Source organism: Phalacrocorax aristotelis, chromosome 2 (assembly GCF_949628215.1).
Source record: "Phalacrocorax aristotelis chromosome 2, bGulAri2.1, whole genome shotgun sequence".
In the NCBI taxonomy this organism is placed as follows: domain Eukaryota; kingdom Metazoa; phylum Chordata; class Aves; order Suliformes; family Phalacrocoracidae; genus Phalacrocorax; species Phalacrocorax aristotelis.
In genome coordinates, this window is record NC_134277.1 from 4,379,471 (window position 1) to 4,404,285 (window position 24,815).

Here is a 24,815-nt window from a genome sequence, read left to right on the forward strand (position 1 = left end):
GCTTGCCCATTTTTTTCCCTCATTCCTGTTGTTCCCATCTCAGTATCATGGGTTGGAGGACTGGTCCAAAGGGGTCATCCTGCAACAGGTTAGATTTTGACAGCACTGACATCAATGTGCAAATCTCTCACTGGTTTTACTGGATGTTAAATCTGTCCCTTCAGAAAGTGCAGAGACTGGGGCAGGGAGAGGTTATGGAAAACGTTTCCTACAATCACTTGTTGTCGTGCTGTCCAGCTATGTGGATAATGAGCTGGTTAGGCAGGAATTCAATTTTTTCCTGTTTTATGTAGCACTGATTTGAAGCTTAACATTTAATTTATAAATACAAAATAAATCAGCGAGCTCTCATGCCCGGCTCCACAGCATCCAGCACACTGTGCTTTTTCGCTCCCTTCCCTATTGCTGCCTGCTGCTCTTATGCACCAGCAATCTGTTCAGCCGGCTGGCAACGCCGCAGTCGGGAACAGCAGTCTACTTAGCAGCTTTTCTGGGTCTTTCTGAGCTCCCCACACAGATACCGCTTGCACACTCTGCCTGCTGCTTCCAACGCCCTCTGCCCAGCCCCGGACTTGGGCACACACGGTCACACAAGCACACTATCCAGCCATCCCAGTTCCTTTATCACGGCTCTTTTTTGGGGTGCAGGGGAAGTGATCCAGAACCAGCTGCTAGGTCTTTACAATCTAATTAACAGGATCTGTAGACAGTGGCAGCCAGGAAAGTCGACAGAGTACATGGCCTTATAGGTTCCCACACCTTTCCCTATGCTAAGTGCTTCCCTCCGCTGTTTCCAGGGGTTTTGGTCTCTCCAGTGTCATGCCCCACAGACAATACTTTACAGATTGAAAGTCATTAGACGCTGGGCATTTACTGTATGTTGTTGTTTGCCTTGTCAAAGGGATCTGTGAACATAGTGCTCGCACAGAGACAGTACAAAATTAAGTGGTATTGTTCAGAAAACAAGAAAACTGAGGCAGAAAAAAAATTAAGGGTAGGACTGGGAAGCCTGGTTCATATATGTGTGTTTGAGTAAGAACTGGTGCCTAAGGACAGCTGAGGAACTGATCCTGTGGGGCAAATCCATCCCATCTAATTTACCCACCTGAAGAGAAGTTCATCTGGTTTTCATGTCACCTCCCATAAAGGGCAAAGAGGCTGGCACTTCCAGCAGGTGATTCGTTTTAGACATCTACCATAGGATGAGAATAACTAGCTTCTGCTGCTTTGTTTGTGCAAAATATTGCAGTGAAGGCAGTGGTGGAACTGATATACAAGTCCTTCCTTCCTATATCCGAAACCAAGTTCAGGGCACATGGTTCCATGACACAGAGACAAGAAGACTCAGTGAACCATGCCTGAGGAACCTCAACATACAGAATTCTATGGGACCTGGCGAGATGCATCCCAGAGTCCTGAGGGAATTGGCTGATGCAGTTGCCAGGCCACTCTCCATGATATTTGAAAAGTCACGGCAGTCAGGTGAAGGCCCTGGTGAATGGGAGAAAGAAAACACTGCACCCATTTTTAAAAAGGGTAGAAAGGAGGACCCTGGGAACTACCGACCTGTCAGCCTCACCTCTGTGCTTGTGAAGATCATGAAACAGGTCATCCTAGAAGCTACGCTGAGTTACTTGAAGGACAGGGAGGTGATTTGAGACAGCCAGCATGGCTTCACCAAGGGCAAGTCCTGCCTGGCCAACCTTCTATGATGGAGTGACTGCATGAGTGGACAAGGGAAGAGCTGCGTATGTGATCTAGCCCGACTTCTGTAAAGCCTTTCACACAGTCCCCCACAGCATCCTTCTTTCTAAATTGAACAGTGTCACAGTTTTGGCTGTGATACAGTTAATTTTCTTCTTTGTAGCTGTTAAAGTGTGTTTTAGATTTAGTAGGAGAATTATGTTGATAACACACTGATGTTTTAGTTGTTCATAAGTAGTTTGCTAAGTAGGTGCTAAGTGTTGCTAAATAGTGCTTACACTGGTCAAGGGCTTTTCCAGCTCCCCATGCTGTGCTGGGGCACAAGAAGCCGGGAGGGGAGGGGGCACAGCCAAGAGAGCTGACCCAAACTGGCCAAAGGGATATTCCAGATCATATGACGTCATGCCCATATATTAACTGGGGGGAGTTGGCTGGGGGATGCAGCGATCACAGCTCGGGGACTGGCAGCGTTGGTCAGCGGGTGGTGAGCGGCTGCATCACTTGTTGTTGGGTCGGCTGTTTATTCCACACCCACTGCGGGTTTCCTCCCTCTCTCTCTCTCTCTCTCGTTATTTTCCTTTTAATTGCATTATTATTATTATTACTATTACTATTTTATTTAAATTATTAAACTGTCCTTATCTCAACCCATGAGTTTTCTCACTTTTGCCCTTCTGATTCTCTCCCCTGTCCCACAGGGGTGGGGGGAGTGAGCGAGTGGCTGCGTGGTGCTTAGTTGCTGACTGGGACTAAATTATGACAGAGACATATGGATTTGATGGGTGGGCTGTTCAGTGGATGAGGAATTGGTTGGATGGTCACATCCAGAGTGTAGCTGTCAATGGCTCAATGTCCACATGAAGACTGGTGACAAGTGATGTCCCTCAGGGGTCTGTATTAGGACCAGTACTGTTTAATACCTTCATCAGTGACATTGACAGTGGGATCGAGTGCACCCTCAGCAAGTTTGCAGATGACACCCAGCTGAGCGGTGTGGTTGACGTGTCTGAAGGATGGGATGCCACCCAGAGGGACATGGACAAGCTCAAGAAGTGGGCCCTTGTGAACCTCATAAGGTTTCAATAAGGCCAAGTGTAGTATCCTGCACCTATGTCGGGGCAACCCCCAGTATCAACACAGGCTGGGGGATGAAGGGATTGTGAGTGGCCCTCTGGAGAAGGACTTGGGGATACTGGTAGATGAAAGCTGGACACGAACAAACAATGTGCACTTACATCCAGAAAGCCAACCGTATCCTGGGCTTCATCAAAAGCAGCATGGCCAGCAGGGCAAGGGAGGAGATTCTGCCCCCCTACTCTACTCTGATGAGACCCCCCTGCAGCGCTGCATCCAGCTCTGGAGCCCTCAGCACAGGAGGGACATGGACCTGTTGGAGCAGGTCCAGAGGAGGCCACGAAAATGATCCAGGGGCCGGAGCACCTCTCCTGTGAAGACAGCCTGAGCGAGTTGTGGTTGTTCAGCCTGGAGAAGAAAAGGCTCCAGGGAGACCACACCGCAGCCCTTCAGTACTTAAAGGGGGCTTATAAGAAAGATGGGGACAGATATTTTAGTAGGGCCTGTTGCAATAGGACAAGAAGTAATGGTTTTAAGCTAAAAGGTGGTAGATTTAGACTGGCTATAAGGAAGAAATTTTTACAATAAGCGTTGTGAAACACTGGCCCAGGTCGCCCAGACAGGTGGTAGATGGCCCATCCCTGGAAATGTTCAAGGTCAGGGGCTCGGAGCAACCTCATTTAGTTGAAGATATCCCTGCCTATGGCAAGGCAGTTGGCCTAGATGACCTTTAAAAGTCCCTTCCAACCCAAATTATTCTATGATTCTACACCTGGAGATCCCAGGACAATATCAGTGAGTATGGAGAACATAAAGTACATAGGGCTGGCTGAGGCAGGACTGATGTATGGATATGATCCATAACATGTAAGGGAAATTATGACTTCTTTTCTTCCTCATTCCTATCAAAGGCTATGAAACTAGCAGTGGACTGAGGTCACCATAGCAACTGCTAGGCATCTTCTAAACATTATGTGTATCCTTCCTATGATGTTGGCTGTCACAGGAGCATCCATCAGAGTGCAAGATCAATGCAAATACTACTGAAGGGTCACCTAGCTCCGAAGAGGGTAGGGGTCATATTTCAGAGAAAAGCAAATGTTTTTTAAACAAGAAACACAGAAAATAAGAAAAGTCGTCCAATGGAGATTATCAGTTATGAAATAACTCAGAGAGAAGAAAGCATATTAAATCACCTGCTTAAAGACAAGAATGAATGTGTGCCTGCCACACTTAAAATCTTGCAATGAACTGGAACTCCTTTCTCAGTTATTTGAGTCAAGAGGAGAAACAAGAATAGAGCAAAGACTGCTAGTAAAGGTTGAAGCATCTGCCCATGTTGCACCTACTTCAGTGTATTACCTTTTGCTCTCCAAGTGTTCTCCAAACTACTCAGCAGCTCTCAGCATGTTCCACCCTTGCATGCTTCCCAGAGCAGCACAATTTTTTTATTTTCCAAGGCCAGATTAGCTTTCAGATCATATTGACAAAGATCTTGAGCTGCATTACAGCTTCCTTTGGCCACTGCAGGATGTCATCTTGCAAAGGACCAAGGACTTGATCTTTAGCTGAAATGCTCCTGGTCATGTTGTATGTTTGAGTATCAGAGGCACAGAGTCTTATCTCCCCATAATTTGGTGGGAAAGGCCATAAAATATCCTTTCCTGTAAAAAGCATCTATGAGGCCATAACTATTTGATTGGAAATGTAGATAGAGTTGCTATTCTTTGATAACAATATTTTCTTCCCATTTCCCTCTGCATTGCAGATAAACTTTGTGATGTTGTGACCAAGGAGGCATGCTTAATTACAGCTTCTGCACTTTGGAAGAATTGAAGTAATCCCATGACTTTACTGCCTGTGGAAAGCCTAGGGATGAAAACCAGCAGGAAAGGACTTGTTACCTAGTAGGCAGTATTGTCTTGGTTATTGGCAAGACTTATTATTTTGAAAATCAAAACTTGGTACGTGTCTTGTAGCTGTTTTGTACGTCACAATTCTTTCTAGGACTTGCTGAACACTAAGCAACAATAACACATATGCAATCTGCAGACAGCTTTGAAAGCTGTCCAAAATCTTTAGCTGGTATATAGATAAAAAAACAGATATCTTTGCATTGAACTTGCTTCTGAATGCTACATAGATCTTATATACAATGAAGGATGCAACTAAGGCATGCAGAGGGTCCTGGTTGCTTCAAAGACTAATTAAGCTCTGACGGCTCATCATTAATCCCATGATAAAAATGCTATGGAGTGGGTCACGTCTGTTTTTCAGAGACTGCTCCTTGATTCCGGTGTTTTCCTTCCCTCGGTTTTCATGCAGCAAGGTGAAATACCCACCAGGGGTGACGTATACTTGAATAGAAATCTAGACATTTGCATTGATCTTTTGCCTGGCCTATTTGACAGGAAAATGCAATTTCCAATTTCAGTCTGCTGCAATGCTGACCTTAATTTCAGCTAGCAGCAAAGAAAACATGCACCTTCTACTTCAGTAAAAACAAGTACACAATCTTCCAGATACATTTTGATGTTTAGAAGGCTCCTATTCTTTAACAGTCACCTTTTCTTTCTGTTTATATTGAAAAATATCAATACAAAACCCAAACTAATTGAAACTGTAACTTGCAAATATTTTCAACAGCTTTCGCCTTGGGAAAACACTGACTTTTATAGTCTTTTCACCCAGTTTGGGAGTTACATACCATTTTTGCAGTGGTACGTAGTCAGCACTTAAAGATTTTACCAGGACTATCTCCCCAGAAATGACACAGAAAGGCTTTCCACGTATGAACATGTAGTATCACTTCCCCTCTCATTACCTTTTCTCTCATCCTCTCATTCTGTTTGATTCAGGATGACATCTAAACTCAGACAGAAGAAAAAAAGTCACAGATGTCTTCCCAAATCCAATTAACCCTGCATTCATAAATCCCATTGTCCATCCATGATATTTCTAGTGCAGAATATATGAGGCTTGGTGTTCTTATGACAAAGTACTTGAGTGTCTCCCAATGTTTTTAATGGGATCAGTAATTGATTGTTTTCAATTTCTTGTTCTCAGGGACGATAAAGGTTCTTAAGTGAACACTGTAGTCATGTAACTCCCGGAGTAGCAGCAAGCCAAACATTTTTGTTCAAAAATGTGAGTATATAATCATAGAATCAATAAGGTTGGAAAAGATGTCTAATATCATCAAGTCCAACCATCAACCCAATGCTACCGTGTCTCCTAAACCATGCCCTGAAGTGCCACGTCTGCATGTCTCTTAAATACCTCCAGGGATGCTGACAACCCCACCTCTCTGGGCAGCCTGTGCCAGGGCCTGACAACTCTTGCAGGGAAGACATTTTCCCTCATCTCCAATCTAAACCTCCCCTGACGCAGCTTGAGGCTGTTTCCGCTCGTCCTGTCCCTGGTGACTTGGGAGCAGAGACCAACCCCCCCCTCACTCCAGCCCCTCTCAGGCAGCTGCAGAGAGCGAGAAGGGCTCCCCTCAGCCCCCTCTTCTCCAGGCTAAACCCCCCCAGCTCCCTCAGCCGCCCCCCAGCACACTTGTGCCCCAGACCCTGCCCCAGCCCCGCTGCCCTTCTCTGGACACGCTCCAGCCCCTCCAGGCCCTTCTTGTCCCGAGGGGCCCAAACCTGAGCCCAGCATTCGAGGTGGGGCCTCCCCAGGGCCGAGCACAGGGGCCCCATCCCTGCCCAGCTCCTGCTGGCCACCCCAGTGCTGACACAAGCCCGGGGGCTGGTGGCCTCCTTGGCCACCTGGGCACTGCTGCCTCATGCCCAGCCGGCTGTAGGATATAATTCCCTCTTAAATTCTATAGTACCTGGATACATTCTTTATTCTACTGGATTTTATTTAGGATCCCTTAATCCTAGTATCAATGTACAATACATTTTATGTCTTTGGTAAAAATTATGTACATTTTCTCGGTCTTACATAGTAAACCATGCTTTGCAGTAATGCTTTTTTGGGTGTAGCAGGTAGTGTCCTAGACTGAGCACTAGATAAACATTCTGAACTGCTGGAAGATTCAGAAAGATCTCATAATATTTATTATTTGGATTTGTGAATGAAATAATTCTCTCAATATGGAGCATACAGCAATGCTCAGGAACTGCCTATTATGATTTGTATTAGATTTTACTGCAAATCAAAGGTCTAAAAATATGCTCATTTCTGACCTGGCTATTAGGTTTTCTTCAATGGTCTGTTTGAGTAAAGTGGCTTTGTAGGCTCCAGAATATCTCAGCTGTGCAAGGCAAAGAAAGAAAAGCATAGTCTTGGCTTCTTTAGATTTCCACTGCCAGGTAATATCACCTTTGGAAAAAAAAAGGGAAAAAGGGACAAAACAGAGAAAATTTTCTAGCTGGGAGTGCAGATCACTATGTTGGGGCCATCTCTAGGTCTTGCTATGTCATACTTAAATGGAACATCACAGCTGACACACTTTTCTTTTTTCTTCCGTTGCAAAGATACCTTAGAATTTTTTAAATATACCCTGTCCTAGAGTGGTTGTCTCTGGAGTCGGTACTGGGAAGGCACTAGAGAAAGCATAATGTACAATAGTGACATCACGGAAGTTATAGCTCCTGGAGAAAATAAAATTGTGAATTGATGGATATCAGTCAAAGATACGAACGTTGAAGTGGAAGATAAATTAATATTTAGGAACCCTCTAGAAGGAAAGCCACTGTAAATCCTTAACCTACTAGATAAGAAAAGACTCAGGAGTTGATATGTTTTTTTCACATGGAGAGATTTTTGAGAACCATCTTTTTTGCTCACAGTCTGTATCTGAAAGGAAATGAAAAAATCTGGTGATTTTGGAGGAGCAGAGAGGTGAAATAAACTCTTACAAGGAAGGGTCACCAAACACACAGCATGGGATTTAACTAGGCTTTCTGTGTGACGTTGACAGCGGTTCAAATATTACTCCTCTGTTCAGTTACAGTGAAGGTTAGAGCAGAGTAGATTTTCAAATTAAAAACAGCAACAGCTGGTATTTTTAGCTAAATCCATAGATAATTTTTCAACAAAGCATCTCTCCAGATGACAGTTTAGTTGGTTAATTTTTCGCTTGCATTATCTGGGGGTTTTTTTGGGTGTTTTTCTTTGTTGTTGTTGTTTTGTTTTGTTTTGTTTTGTTTTGTTTTAATTTTACTGCATACAGAAATCACACATCCAAGTCAAGGCAGCCAAATTCCTTTCTGAAATCCATAAAACAAAAAGCCTCCTCCAGTGACTTCATTCATCTCAAGATAACCATTTGAGGTAGGTCAGAGGAAACATGCACAAGTACTCACTGCTTTACATTTACTGAACCAGAAATCCATGTCGTCGGTTCAGACTTACACATATAACCTTTAGATATCCAAAGCCAAGTGAGATAACTCCTATAACTCCTACCCCCTCTTTAAGATTAACACATCATATGGTTTGCTGTTGCTATACGAGCAGCTGTACCTACAGGTGCTTCAACACTTCATAGGACAAACTTTTTAAAAGTATGACTTCAAGTTATTGCTACTGTTTGTAAAAATTATTTATGATCATATAAAAATGTTCCTTCATTAAGAATGAATATGCTATTAATAAATATTAGTGTCAATGCCATGCCTAGTTACATATTCTAGAAACATAGCAGCAGCCAAAGGATACTATTACCATCTATAAAATGGGATTAGCTGTGTCTTAGAAACATTTTAGTTATCTAATAACCCTCTATTTATGGAACCATCATAAAATGTGACTTTTTTCATTAAACCCTCATTGAAACAAATACACTTGGCTAATTAAAATTAGCAGCAATGATAGTGAAAACTCATGCTGATCTGCCCAGGAGAGTGATTATGGCTGTAGATATTTGCACCTTGGGGTCACTAGTGCAAATCCAGCCAGGTCCGTAGAGATTTCAAACTACTCCAGATTAAATGTTTATTTGTTTATCTAATGAGTTATGAACCTTGGTTTTGTTCCTGCTGAACAGATGTCCAAAAACCCCTCAAACCCAGCACTACAAGAGGTAACAGCTGTCACTTTTCTAAGCGATCCTGTAAGGAGATAAAGCAAAGAGGACATATGTTTACACTGGACCGACTACTCCTCCCCTAGGGTCACACCATCACCCTGCTACAGGTAAAATGTGAAGTACATTATGTGAACAGGTGTGGAAATCCTAGGCAAATAATTTCAAAATATCATTTCAGGTCTTTACTTAACATAGCTCTAGTTAAAATAGAGCTTTTCTTTTTATATAAATATATTTTTTATTTTTGTAAAATGTATATGACTTTTTATTTTAAAAAACTAAAAAGTCCCATTAACAGGTAACAGCTTAGTTAAGTGCTGGAATAGATTATGTTGAGTTAAGAGTGTTTTGCGGGGGGAGATAGGTTAGATAATCTCTCACAGCTCTCTTAGCTTTAAACACATCAGAAATGATAGCACCATGGAAAAGAAATTGCACCAGTAAAAATCAAAAGGCACTGTATTTGTGTGGGATACAAATAGAAGCATCAGAGACATCCCTTGAAATAAAGAATAGTTAAAAGGTCCTTGGCAGAGGTTTGTGGGCAGGTTGGCAGTGGGGGAGATTTCTTGTGCTGTAGATATATGTGGCACCACTATTGCTAGTACCAAACTAGCGATATCTCTGTGTATTGCATCCAAAACAAGCAGGGAGAGTGAGAAAAGTGTTATGTTACATTACTACGTGTCAGCACACGGTAGCTTAAGGGTATGTAGGGGGTGTACATTACAAGCCACTCAAAAGGAGGGGTCCTAATAGAAATTCAGACAGGTGCTGTACGAACAGCAGGCTTCCTGCTGTTATATCAGAAGATAATAACGTATCAGCCATCTGCTGATGCGCAATAAATAACATAAAAGTCTTTTGCCTGCAGGCTGCAAGCATCACTGATAACTGGAGAGTGAAAACTTTTGGTTGAGTGTATAGCCTGTGCAAAGGATGACCAGAATTAGTTTGACAGTCAGGCTGAGTGGCAAGCAGTAAAGAAAAATTGATTATAAACAACCCACCAAAGAAAACTGAAAGAAGGAGGAATGTTTCCTTACCCATACTGGATACAAACCCTGCTGGATGCTGCTGTGTTGCTTTTTCTATTATCACTAAATGGGGATGGCTCAGTAAGTGCCACGCTACCCACTGAGTCAATACTGAACCAATATCACAGCAGTAAAGATTATGTTTAATTATACGGGCTGTAATTAAAGCACACAGAATTACAGTAGTAATTATATTTTCATACCTGATAATTTAAAGAGGGACTTATCTTTCCCTGTTCAAAAAATTAGGTGCCTAGTTTAAGTGAATTGCCCTTAGTACTTGCAGGGTGAAGGTATGATTCACCTCATGCCTCTTGGAATAACAGGTTGCCTTCTGTGGGTCTCTGCCTCTCTACTGACTACAGATGGGATCTAGAAAACTTGTATAGGAAAAATGCTCGAGCTTCGTATGGGTAAATTTAGATGAGGTAATGATCACCCTTAAATTCCTCTCCATTTCACAAGAGCACTGGCACTCGCTTCAGCATCTGGATGAGTTCAGATGGATGCATTTAAAGGTGAGGATTTCAGCCTTCCTGGAGCTGTGTATGAAACTCTTACTGTCTCCCACAAATAGTGCTCCATGGGTGGCAATGCAGAGAAGGTGGATTTTGCACTCAAGAGTGTAAATGAATAATTCATTGGTAAAATAATCTTGGGGAAAAAGGATCCCTGGGGAAAAATAATGAACTTGTTCCTCAATGGACAGTGTTACTTAGGTTATTTGCAGTAGCCTAGATGGGTGCTGGGAGGAGATGGACAAAACTGTGCTCATTATCAGTGTTTGTTAACACTGGTGGGATGACTTAGTCTCCCAGTCACTCACCGAGTTACATCATTTCATAGAATCATGGAAAAAAAAGGGGGTGATTTCAGGAAAACATCTAATCAAACTATATATCTTTTGTGAACAACTTCATAGTTATTTATTCCTGTCCACACACTCTAGTTTTCACCTGGCAAATTTTCATGCATTTCAAAGGTTAAAAAGATCAAGAAAGAAAAAGGGGTTTTAGTATGATGTAAACAGTAGCTTGCACAGGGATTACGCCCATTAAAAGCACTAGGTAATATTGATAACTAGGTCAAATAGTATTACCACTACTAAGGTAGGTTCTCCTTTTAATAGCAAATTGTTTGGGAACAGTGGTTACGTTGTATAAAGACTGAAGCTGGGTCTAATGGGGTTTGGTTACCAAGGATGGTGAGGGCATGGGACTTTTGGCCCAAGCTTAAAGTGGTAGGGGAAAAAAAGAAAAGAGAAAACACACCAGCCTAGCTGACCATCTGCAGTACGTTTTGCAAGACAAGGGACAATTCTGTTAGGCAACAACACATGCTGGAATCAGAACGAGTCCATTTGACCAAATCACTCCCAGGGCAAGTTTCTGGTCTTTTGCTTGCTTGCTTGGTTGCTGGTGCCAGCTGTGAGGGGCAGTAGGATGGTGGTATCTCATAGCTTCTGCATCTCTCCAGCAATCTTTAATTCCCACTGAATTTCCCTGGATTCCCAACATGGAAGCTCCTCACACTGGTCGTCTCATGTCTGTGTTCTCCTTAGGCATGAGCAGAACCCAGCTCTGAGTTTTAGTTATTTTCTAAAATAGGTTTGAATTGTGATGATTTGTTATCCAAGACCCAAAAATGGTTTCAGGTCTCACTGATTTCGGTGGAGGCCCAAAGGCAGAACATCTTCAGCAATTAGAGTTGGTGATATTTTCATGTTGCATAGTCTGTAAAAGCTTTTTTCACAGATTCCCTCCCACCCCTGCACACACACACACCCCTACACACAAACATCCTGTTTTTTTGCAGTATTGCTTTTTTAAACTGAAGCCTCACTCCAGACCTCTGTAGATTTTTTTGATTTCCCTTTATCCTGAATATTTAAGTGAGGTTTTATACTCATGCTGGCCATGCAGCTTTAGCAGACAGAGACAAAGAACAAAAAGAAAATACTTTACCGTCTTCAGAGATGGCAAATCTGAACAGTGCAGGACACTTGACAAAGACAATTTCACCCACACTTGCAGGTTTCCAGCATGTAATATTATCCCACATTCCTGGGCAACCTGTAGAAAAGAAGAAGGGATAAAATACATTAGTGGTGGAAATCCGTTCCTTTATTCACACTGTTATTACACTTTATAGTTGGCTTTTTTTTCTATCCATAAAAATGAGCTTGTTTAGAATAAAAAACAGTATCATTTTCTAATAAGCTTTCCCTGGAATAAAATAAATTTCATTTATAGAAATAGTATAAAATATGTAGTTGCATGGCATAATAATGACCAGACTCTCCCCTAGCAGAAGATGACATTTCTTAGTCTCAGTTAAATCACTCCAACATACAACAGAAACAATTTTTCCCTTGAGCATGAAATTTACCACCGTGTAGCTATCTTTTAGTATCATTTTGTTATCTTTCAGTATTGCCGAGTTGAATCTTTATGCATCTTTGATTTAAACTCAATAAATTTCTGCTGGCTTTGATCTTTGTCAAAGGTTGGGTACTGACACATTTTGGAATTTGATCCAGGGAAATGACTGGAAACTGAAAAACAGATTCTGCTTGATCCTATTTTGCGGATATGTGAGGGAAGCTGATCTCTTTCATGTTGTTCATTTTCTTAAAAAAATATTGGAAGTAGAAAAGTCCTCCATTAGTAAAGAACCATCATAATATCATTCACTACCTTTACTGCAGTTTTTTTCTCTGCAGAGTATAAACTCACAGTGTCAAAAGGGTGTTTTTGACCTCTAATGATTTCTTGCATAAGCCTAAGACAGAACCAGGCCTTTAACAACTGTTCAGAGGTTAGGCTTCAGGTAACAAGCTTTGAACCATAAAGATCTGAGTCGTAAAGAACCAACCTTCTGTTACATGCACGCAGAAAGAGGAGATGATGGGATTGTGGATGGGTGTTGTGTTCTCTTAGGACAAAGGAAAATTCCAGGTCCCATGCGCTGTTGTAAATATGATAAAGGAGCCCAGCTCTTGCTTCCTTGTGATCACTGTGTCAGAGACATGACAGACTATGACTGGCTTTCAAGGGGCGTAAGCCATCCTGTAAGTCTGTAAACCACCACCTTACTAGCTCATAAACCTAAAAGATTTATCAAGTGTACAGAAAAAACTCAGAGCAATCTCTCAAATTTCCTACTAACATTTAAAAAAATTACTTAGGAAGGAATCTCAAATGGAAATCATCTTCTACCTCAGCAGGAAATGAAAAAAAAACCTAAATCTAAATACCTCCACTACTTATTTGCATTTGATGTGGAGACTGAGCACATAATCTTATCAACTGTTAAAAGCCACAAGCGCCATGATTTTCTAAGTGGTTTTCCATCGATATACTCTCTCTTTGACTATGTGCCAGAAAAAATAAGATCTTCAGTAAAAGCAGATAATACTTCAAAGTGTCATGCTTTCAGCCTGGCACAAGTACAGTATAATGAGGTTTGGGTGATTAACTTGTAAAAACAGTGTAGGTTTTATCAGCTTTGGTGATAGTAGCAGATTTCCATCGGTGGAGAAGGCATGCCCACAGGGTTGGACTTGGTGTATTTTCTTCCATCAGCTTCAGTGGCAGGGAATAAAGCCCTATGTTTTCTCACAAAATATAAGCCAGAAACTACCATGTGTGGTGGATAGGGCAGTTCTGAGTGATACAGTGTTTGAAGAATTAGGTCAGTCTCAAACAACACTGTTATAATGATGGCATATGATAAGTAGTCGATAATCATTCTTTCAAATTAAAGGATGCAGCATCAGATCACATCATGTAAATTAATAACCATATAAGATCCTGATCCTATTAGCTAAAAATGCCTCAGCTTTGCCAAACCCACCAGAATACAATATTACTGCAAAAATGCTCGTTATTACATTGTAGGAGCTGGAAAAATTGAATCCTTTACACTTCCCTCTCCTCTCTTTTTCTTCCACTCCTATCCCAGGTTGTTTCCTTTGCCAAATTGGGATCTCATTGTATGAATGCTGTGATTCACTAGAACATCTCCAAAAGACTCGAAGACTGGGGTTTGAAAAGTTTTGTGATACAGTTTACTAACGATGGAAATCAAGATCAGATTGAGTGTTATTAGATTTATTGTCTTTGATAGCTAGTGTCTGTCCATGCCATAGGAACTGTATTTACCAAGTAAACCTGAAGACATGTAGTAATAGGTTTATAGTTCACTGATATATGGCACTCTGTACGAAAGTAAATGATATGGAAATATCCATGGTAATGAGACATTTGCTTACAAGAGGTGTTAGAGACAATCAAAGTGGCTAATGAGATCTTCTGAGAACCACCTGCTAGCCTTGCTCGCTTGAAATAAATGAGTTTGATAAATGTAGGGGAAGATTTCATATTTCTTATTATTACTTCAACATCAATTGTCTTCCAAACACTGGGGGAGCAATAGATACTGCAAACCAGCCTAGAGAAATGCAAGGAAATCCTCATATGGCAGAAAAGACAGTGTAGACACGGAATAAATATTTCATAGCACTGTGTTTCAATTTCGGTTACACCAGGTGGCTGTTTTTGTGGCAATACCTGTAGAGCTGAAAAATGTCACTTAGCATGACATTATAAGTTTGTTGTGCTAGAAAGCACTGGTGTGCTGACTTTGGAAATCAGGGATAAAGAAGCTGAGAGTCAAGTAATCTGCCTGAGTTACTAAAATAGGTGAGTGATGGAGATTGGAAAGCATTCATAGTCAGTGAGAATGTTGCCTGATCCTGCCTGGAGAAGCATATTTGAAACAAATAATTTATAGAAGCAAAGAATGACAAAAGAAATTAAACATAATAAAGGCCAACGTGCACAAACCCCTCACATTTGTAAACCGTGATACAGCCAGCAGCTCCTGCTGGGTGAAATCTGCCCACGGAGATCAATGTGACTTGAGCATGAAACTGCACAGTGGGGTCCTCCTCCAGCACTGGTGGTATGTCTCCATTGCAATGCGACGTAGAGACGCCCGAGCTAGCTTTGAAAGAGGTAGCTCAGACACTGCAAGCAGCGAGGCGCAGCTTCAGGTGGGCAAATGTTGCTGGTTCTTAGCATGTTAGAAATCAGTAATAACAACAGATAGTTTTAAAGAATAAGCTTTTGCGTGGGCCAGAGTGAAAAGTGGTGATCGGGCTAATGGGTGGTCTTTCTAACAGGGCACCTTGCGGAAAGCACAAACTCTGCCTTCCCTTCCCACATCTGCACTGCGACCTGCAGACTGAAACTCGTGTTTGGTAAACTTTCATCTCAGTTAATGCAAGTGGCATAAATCTTGGCATCTGATCTTAGGTACTTATGCCCTGTGCATAGCACGGGGAGAAGAGTGCTTCATTTTATTCAGCTAGTCACCTCCTCTCTGATGGGCTGGATGATCCCTTGGGAGTCTCCATCCCTTGTCGCTGACTTTTGAGGAAACACAAAGCAGTCATTCAGCTACCGGGCCATTGCTTTTGTTGTTGTTGTTATTATTATTATTTCAGAATTGGTTTAATTTCAGATGGCTAAAACTTACCCTTTTTCCCTATTCCACTAAGTAAATTTTCCTCTGTAGCTCATGAAAAGAGACTTTCCAGACAGAGATAATCCCATTTTAAGGTGGCAGTGGTGGTGAATCCCACTGTAACTGTACTTCCATCTCTCCACTAACTACACTTAGTAGAATGAGGCTAAGAACTAGCTTAGCCTAGACAGCTGCCTATTCGATGGTTGAAGCCTGTATTCCACATAGGGTCTGTATGGTCTTTTGGAGCAGACATGAACCAAGGCTGCTGTCTGGGCAGAGGGATGACGAGTGGCTATCCACCCTCCCTTAGCCACTTTCTAACCATGAGCAAAGGAGCTCAGCTGCAGGCTGCGACATGTTACTGCAAGGTGTGAATAGTGCCAGCGTAGCTGTGCAGCTCCTGAGCAATTCAAACCACAGGCAAACCACAGTGGCTGCTTATAAAAAGCCACATGATCGATCCCTACATCTCCGTCTCAAGCTTCTTCTTGTAAAAGAGAGGTAAAACTCATGTTTAGACTGCCAGCTCCCTGTGGCAGGATCCACCTTGTACTGTTCTTGAGAAATGTACTCCAGAAAACAGCGTCCAGAATCCACAATATGGATTTTATATTAATTTCATATGAACCCCATGACACCTAAGTTTAAATTCGATATTGTTGAAACTGAGGGTGATGTCTCATATACCTAAGGATGGATCTGACTTGGCAGCCACTGAAAAAGAACAGCTCTTTCAGAGAAATGTCAGATTTCATAATCAGGAGGAAACTATGGATATTTATCATTGCAGAATCTTCTGATGCACTTTTAAAATTATATGTAGCGCTAAAACCATTCAAGTCACCCTCCTCTGTGGAGGTTCTCACAAGCCTTATTCCTGTCTTTTGCTTCAAATTAAGCCTCCAGGAGCAAAACACTTTCTCTCTAACCTGCTACTCCTGGCAGCTGAAAGGCTCCTTTCTTACCTGAAATGTCTGGACAAGCACCAGGACAGGAGAAAAAAAATAAACAAACAAACAAAACCCCAAAAGCAAGCCATGCTGGCAGAATAGCAGTGATAAAGAGCTCTTTTGAAATTGCTTATGGTCCCTTATCTTCTTTTCCTTCTCTGTCTAGGGCTGTCTTGAGAGTCCCAGTTTTGATAGTGGCTAGATAGAAAACCGCATTTTATGCAGCCATGCAGCTGAAGTTCACCGAGTTCAAGGAATGGACCTCACTTTAAATCCACTGAGAATAAAGCCTGTTATCTTCTGCCAGCACAAAGTCACTATGTCACCAGGACTATGCACAAATTGTTCTTTTTCTATAGATTTGTGTCCTATTTTCTCATGGTGCCTCTACTGCAATACCCTCATTTACTTTATCTATATTTAAATCCTCGTAACAGTATCCACAACATCCCCCCATGTCCTTACCCTGCCTCTAGGGTAACATGGCTCCTTCTCACCTCTGCTAACTTTTTGCGAAGAGAAGATGCAAAAGCAGCGATGTGTTTTTTGAATGGCCAGACCCTGTGTACTAAATCACTGCTCACTCATCACCCCTTTTAATAAAGTGGGTAAGCCCCACCTGTCCCTCTCTCCATGAAAATAATTATTTTGACATCTTGTACTCAGTACAGCTTTTTCACAAAACACAGAGGAATCTGCAGCTTTGAGACTAGTGCATCTCTGTCAAATGTTGCTGACTTTATTCAGTGGACTCAAAATTATTGGGTGAAGAGGAGGAGTGAAAACTGGAATGATAGGACTGTGGACAAAGGGATTTATGGATTCACACACAGGCAAAAGACAATAGACAAGAACTTGCATAAAATTTGTTTCCTTGGGAAATCAAGAAAAAATGTAAATACATAAATATTATAATTCTGTATTTTTCATGTGTGAAGATAAAGGCTTGAGATGAAAATCCATCGTTTTGGCTTACAGCATTCAGTTTGATTTTCAGTACTCGCCTCATTTATTAGTTTAAAATATCACCTTCAAGGTCATGTTGCCTTCAGGAGAGTAATATCAAAGGAAATGTAATGTTACAAGCCAGCATATTAAACTGAATTATGCGATGCACAATAACTTTTAAAGGGCATACTACATATAAAGCCTTTCAGAGAGAGAGAGAATACGAGATAGGTGCTCTCTGTTCTTTCATAAATCTAGGTAAATACTGAAATAAATAACGGTTTAAGCAAGGCCTAGGTATGGGGCTTAGATTTTCAAAAGTAATTGACATTTCAAAGAAAAAGTATCTTATAGGAGCTCCTGGTACAGAAATGGTGGTTCTGTGGGTGTTTCAAGTTAGGCAGCGAGTTGTAACGCCATCAGATTCAATAGGCTCTTCTGAAAGTCCAGGCCATAAGAGAGTAGAAAAGAAAAATCAACTGAAATTCCAAAGTTATAAAAGGGGAGAAAAAAAACACAAAGGGGAGTAAAAAAAACACTAGAGGAAAAATTCTGTGTTGGAAAAAATACTTGATCATGCACACATGCACAAGGAAAAAAACAATTAATTCCTTCCTTAAAAATATCTTATGTACAAGGCAGGCATGACAGACCGAGTGCAAGGGGAAGCTGAGCAGAGTAAAAGGAAAGGCTTTTTCCTTCCCAATTCTGCTCCCAGGAGGTTTTGGAATTATTTGAACAAAGTCTTTTTATTCAGCATATGTCATCTGGACCAGCCATTACATCAAGAATTTGTTCCTCTATCCAAATTTGACCACTGCTGCACTGAGATACACCTTGCGTTGTCTAATCTTGTATTCATTCACCTTAACAGTATAAATATTATGTGAGTAAATCTGAGCTAAGTTCTTCTACATTTCTTTTACAGTGCATGAAGAAAAACAGACACCCCCGGAGGCCACTGCTAGAGGGTTTCTAAGATAAATTATCCTCTGGAGACACTTCTTTTCTTCCACTGATTAGAAAAGGCACCAAAGGAAAACCTAATCTTAGGCTTAAGACAGCTGGAATTAAAGCAGAGGAATTCCACATGTATAGTCCAACTAACTCAGCTAGGGCTTTATGTGAAAAAAAGTAACCTGTGGTCAAACTTACAAGCCCACTTCAATATTCTCCACTACCTTTCTCTAGATAACTGCTGCTCCTGGTGTAATGTTATGCAACACTATGTTATGACCACTTAGAACCCATTGTTTATGTAATGATAATTATATAAATTATTATAACATGTTCTACTGGTATGTCTTTATCAGTACAATGAGTTGTGTTATGGGATGACATTTTCAGAGATCTAGGACATACTAAGTGCAGCACTGTTTCCAAAGAACTATTAAAAATATCAGCTTAATTTATGAAAAAGAGCATTGGAAAAATCATTTGAGATATTTCACTTGTTATTTACCAACTTAATTCTCGATTATATTAAAAACTAAAAGTCAAAGAAAGAGAAACAGTGATTTTTCTTTGAGTGGCAAGGTGAGTTTTATAGCATAACAGTAGAAAAAGTTGAGCTGAAGACAGGAGGCTTTAGTTTTCAAAAGGTTAAGTGCATAGAATGAGAAGAAACAGCTTCAAGCTGCATCAGGGAAGGTTTAGATTGGATATTAGGAAAGATTTCTTCCCCTAAAGAGTGGTCAGGCACTGGCACAGGCTGCCCAGAGAGGTGGGGGAGTCACCATCCCTGGGGGTATTTGAGATGTGTAGACGTGGCACTTCAGGGCATGGTTTAGGAGACCTGGGGGTGTTGGGCTGATGGTTGGACTTGATGATCCTAGAGGTCTTTTCCAACCTTAATGGTTCTATGATTCTATACGCTTTACATTTACCAAACATAAATTTTGTATTTTAGAACTGGGAGCTAGTCTTTCTTATCAGAGTTCAACAGAGAGGATTTCACTGGGTTTGGATGTTCTGCATTATGGAACGAGCCACACAGATTATAAATTAGAACTCTATACTTATCCCTACTATTTTGGTAAGGAAAAAAAAACCAGATACAAATACACGTGCAAGTCACTGTTTGATGATGATCTGTCTCAGAGGTGAAAAGACAATGAAGATCATCTGATTTGCGCACAAATTCAAGCATTAGAACTACTCTCCTCAAAAGGGTGAGAGGTTCTTGTCGACGCCTCATGTGAAACACTTACAGCTCAAAAGGAAGAACTAACACTAAATTATTATTTTTTTCCTTGAACATTTTTTACATGGCAAAGTTCTGCTTTTAAATGACAGGAGTTGTTATCTATAATTAGAGAGGTATAAACCTTTTTTCTTCTTTTAAAGCTATTTAATTCTTTACAATCACAGGATATTTATTCCAAGCGCACACTTGCTGCTGTTCCTGCATTGTTATCTGCCAAGGAAACCTCATCCAAGAAAATCTCCAGAATCCTTTATGTGCTGCCAACCAATTGGCCTTAGGTGAGCTTTGGAGAGTGTTAAATGGAAACTTCAGTTTGGCAAAATCTTCGGAACATTTCTTTGTCTAATTATACAGAAGAGTAAAAATCCAATAATCTGGAAAATGGAGAGGTGGGTTTTAAAAAAAACAAACCACCCTTTCTTTAAATATAATAAAAAGGATTGGTCATTCATCTATGTGAAAGTCACCACTTCGCTGTTCTGGAGACAGAACGACTCTGTGAAATTATTCAAAAAATTGGGAGATTTTATTCCAGCACTGCTGGAGAACAGAATGACACTTACAAGCTGCCAGAACCTGAGCCAGTGCCAAACTCACCAGCTGCGGATAATCTGGCATCACTGAGGACATGGGTTATGTGAGACCATGGGGTACTGCTGGAGGCAGCCTTGCCTGGCAGCAGCTGGTACCCCTCACTTCTTTTATTGCTAGAGGCAGCCAAAATGACTGTCATCGTCCTACCCCCTCCCCTCCCCATTCTGACGCACTTTTCTAGCTTCTTAGGAGAAGAAGGGATTATGCATTTTTCTTTATCAACTCTATTGTCCTTTAATTCTCCAGGATGAGGGAGAGGAGAAAAGGGAGGCTATTCCACCAGTGCCTTGAAGGATTTGCATACATCAGAGTGCTACAAATCTTAATCCATAAACGACTGGGCTTAGAGTCATTTCTGGGAAGAGCATAATAAAAATACTGGCTGAAGTCTGCAGAGTTAAGACAGTGTTTGAGAAGAAAGCAATAGATAAGAACCAGAAAGATCCATTCCTCTTCCATAGAGCCTTACCCTTCCTCTGTCAGATCTGACCCAAATGGATCTTCCCCTTTTCAGGCAGAACCTACCCATAAAAAGTGACTGACTACTGACAACAGGGTGCAGCACTACCCGCCGTGTCATACCTCTTTGAATAGCTTCAATTAACAACATTAACTAAGACTACAATTGGTTGTAGTGATGGAGGAGCAGGGTAGACATATATATAAAATATATATATTATATATTTATATTTAGTATATATAAAATATTATATAGAATGTATTTTTTCCCCTCAAGTATTAATGTGCCTCACAGCGAACTCTGGCTTTCGGCTAGGCCTTAGGTAAAGAATCTTTCCAAGCTGTAGAGCTGAACAGTTCATTGCCACTTTTGCCACCCATGAAGAGCAGTGATATTTGGCCCATTATGAGATTTATAGGCCTGTGAAGAAGACATCTGTAAAGATCACTAGGATAACTAGTTGCCATGGATACAGAGGAAGTAGAATTTTTTCAGTGTGTCTTTTTGGTGTTTTGGAGTCTGTAATCCTCTGAAATTGGGGAGAGAATTTGGTTGCATGGAAGGAGATGAGAGGAAGTTTTGGTAACGATTCTCTTGAGCATTGACGTTTCCCAGTAATAAATTCAGGGCTTTAAATCTCTTCTGTCACAAAAGAAAAAAAAAAAAGATAACATATTCCTTTGGTTTGTTAGTTTCTAAATAATCTCACAGCAGCACTGAAGTGGAACTAAAATGGGACACAAACCTTGAAACAGGCTCTGGGTATGGGGTTACACTTCAGTCTTAAAAATCGCAATGTAGTAGAACAGGATTTTCAATGGAACTTATTCAGGCAAAGCCTGAGGTCAACAGTTGCCTAGTCAATAACATTTGTCAAGAATTTTTACTCTTTTTCTTAAAGAATAAATAGACCAAACTAAACAGACAGACATTAAACAATTGCAAATAGCAACTGACCTCAAGACTATATGACTGATAATTCCAGAACTTGTATTAAATTCTGTTACACGTATATTAACTTCCCTCAAAAGAATTTACAAATTATTTTTATTTAGGTTTCATGGTAGCTCTGGGGGTAAGAAGATTTTTCTGCTCTTTTTACATCTGGAAAACAAAACAAAACAAAATAAATGGTGGCATTGAAAGCTAAACGCTCTCCAGAGCAAGTGTTGTAATAGAGCTCAGCAGCAAGCTGCCCCTTCATATTGTCTCCTGTCGTCCCCACTTTCTCGCTCTTCTATTGTTTACAGAGTTATCTGAGTAGAAAAGGCACATCTGTAGTAGAAGATAACTTATAACAGATCTTGGGCCAAATTCGTTCCTGATGTAACAACAGTGACGCCAATATGGATACTCTTGAGAGTCATTTATTCCTTGTTTACTCCTTCAAATCTTCTGAGAATGAGAAATGACTGAATTAAATAACTTAATTTCTTCCAATGTGCAAATTCCATAATCTCTCCTGGAAGTTGTTCTAGTGGTGACTCAAGCAATTCCTTATTAGACCCCATGGGACCTTATGATCTAGTGGAGGAAACAATGGAAATAAATACATTATGAAAAGCCAGTTCATACTCTGTTAAGAGGCATGTTAACACATTGCATCTCATACTCCTGAACAGGGAGACAGAGGCTGCATTTTGTTCAAGCTTTTGGAGTAACTGAAAAACAAATCATGAAGCAAAGGTGTGATTCAATAACAATGCCAGAGTTTAACAAAGCCTATCTCCTGTTACATATTGAATCTCTCTGACTCTGCCCACAATGTATTCAGAGAGTAGAAAAAATAGCACAAAAAATAAATGCAGTCCATCCTCACAAGTATTTGCATACATCTGTGAAATTTTGGTCAGTGTGAAAGAGGCTAAAGGAAATTATATTACTACTCAGTAGGTTCCCAGCTACTAGATGTTTTCCTGACAAAAGTAAAGATATATAAAAGATATAAAGATATACACCTGGATCTTGGCAGGTTACAATCTGAAGTCAGTGAAAAGGCAATGTGAGGAGTATCAATAGATGAAAATGGAGGTAGAATGCATGATGAAGAAGGACAAAGGAGATGCTAGTGAAGCATGGAGAACTATCGTCATTGTTCCCTGGTAATGAACAGTGGGAGATTCTTGCTTTTTTTTTTTAATTTCCTTCTTTTTTTTCCTAAAAAGATTTTTTTGCAGAGAAAGAAGGGTAAGAAATGGAATGGAATGTAGACTGGGAAGGAACCACTAGTGCCATCACCCCCAGACCAGCACTATCACCAGCAAGCAGAAGCCATATAAATTTAATCCAGAAAAAGTAAACGTGTACATACTGCTCACAGCTCTATACTGTGTAAGCTACAAAGTACAGAATGTCCCAACAGCCTATAGTAAAGTACAAAAAGCCAAAGCCCATAAACATCATAATGAGTCACAGGAAGAGGTCAGAAGTATTTCCAGTATCTTAGATACGTGAAACATGTTAGATGCAAATGCCTGGAAAACCATAAGAAGTGGACAAAGGAAGACCTAAAATTACAGTGGTTGTAATGCAAAATCTGCCACAGACAAGATAATTCCCCTCTGCTTGCCTTTGGATCAGCTCCTTGGAGAAGAAGTGTAGTGGATCTGTCTGTCTGTGTTTAAAGACTGGAAGGATACAGGAAGAAATGCGAATCAGTCATTAGAGAGTGCTGAAGCTGCCATCGCTACTAGGTGATTTATGGTAGAGGACCAGTAACACCAGTTTCAGCCTCCAGACATATAGAGGTATGCATCAAACCTCCAACACTGCTGGTTTAGCCCCTACCTCCATCAAAGCCATTACAGCAGTCATTGCAGAAAGTGGTATTTTCGGAAGAATATGGGTTTTAACCATGGTTACGAAAAAAGTGTCTGCAGATCCTCATTTTCCTTTTGCTGTAAATAAGGAGTGAATTCCAACAAAGTCAATGAGTTTCTCCATGTATAAAGCTTCTACAAGTTGGAGACTAAGAGGTTTAGATAATTTAGAGGTGGGTTAAAAAAGAAATATGAAAATGAGTTAAGTATATTATTCCTTTTCCCTCCCTTCTTACTAGAAATTGTTAAAGACCTGCTAGGAAGGGAAGTTGTTCTGTGTGTTGCTCACAAATACGTGTAGGCAGGTAATTACACTCACATCTGAAATAATAAATAACTAAGAAAATGTATGTACAAGTAATCAATATTCTTTTACTGGTGGTATTTTCTGGAATGTGGAATAATTATGGAAGAACAGAAAGAAAAGGTAAATCGACCCATACAGATCGTAAAGATTATTCCCTGCACCCAGGCAAAATAAAGCATAACTAAAATATCTAAAAGGAAGTTTGGGAGTTCCTGTTGTCTGTGATATTCTTATGACCTGGAGAAAGGATGAGAGAAATACATTACAGGGCACAATTCTGCAGGCTTGAGTTATAGCATACAGGTCCAGAAACTTCTTTATGTTTCAATCATTTGGTAATTTTTGACTTGCAGGCACTGTGATGGCATCACAGTGTATATATATATACACACTACATATAACTATACATATATGATATATAAAGATGGTAGCAAAATTCTTCATGGTATTCTGAGAATGAACAGATGTTGTATTACTTAGCAATAGAAAATTAACCCCCACTTTAAAACCCAGTCAGATGTAGAAGTTATTTATAGGTACAGGTATGTATTTATCCAGGTATAGAGTTCGGGTATATAATTACATATATCCTCAGAGAGGTTACTCTGCCCATAGACTAACTGTTTGGGGTACATGTAGAAGAAAAATTAGAAAGCACATGAAAAATGGTCTATTTGTAACCCAAGTGAGAACTTTTATTCACGCGAACAGGAATATCAGCTGTTGTAATCCTACCATAGGAGCTTTTCTTTATCAGTTTTCAGTCCAGAAGAAGAATAGGGAAGAAATCAGTGATTCTAGTATATCCTGTATGAAGTAAATTATGAAATAGTTCTACTGACTCGGAGTACTATATTTAATTTTGCTCTAGCTTATTCAATTATAGTAACAATGGGTTCTGTTTAAGCGGTTTGCAGGTTAGGAGAGAAGGGGTAGAATTATATTAGTCATTTGGCTGTATGACCAAAAACCTGGAGCAGATTCAAGTACTTTCATGTCTTGGGAACAAAGATGAGGCATGTTCTCAAAGTGTATACAGCAGTCATTCAGCACGTTTTAATTAATTGTTTGTGGTCATTATGTCAGTTTGACTTTGTCCTTGTCACACGGTTTGGGCATACTCTTGTTTCACACTCCAGTAATC

At 40.5% G+C, this 24,815-nt stretch overlaps 1 protein-coding gene across 5 annotated transcripts in view; it reads right to left on the reverse strand.

Moving 5' to 3' along the window:
* ADCYAP1R1 (ADCYAP receptor type I) overlaps positions 1–24,815 on the reverse strand; it is a 146,143-nt gene that overhangs the window by 49,210 nt on the left and 72,118 nt on the right. For all 5 annotated transcript variants that reach the window (XM_075082211.1, XM_075082212.1, XM_075082210.1 and 2 more), the window contains exon 4: positions 11,820–11,927. In XM_075082211.1, the coding sequence (XP_074938312.1) occupies positions 11,820–11,927 (108 nt within the window). The remainder of the gene's footprint in view (positions 1–11,819; positions 11,928–24,815) is intronic.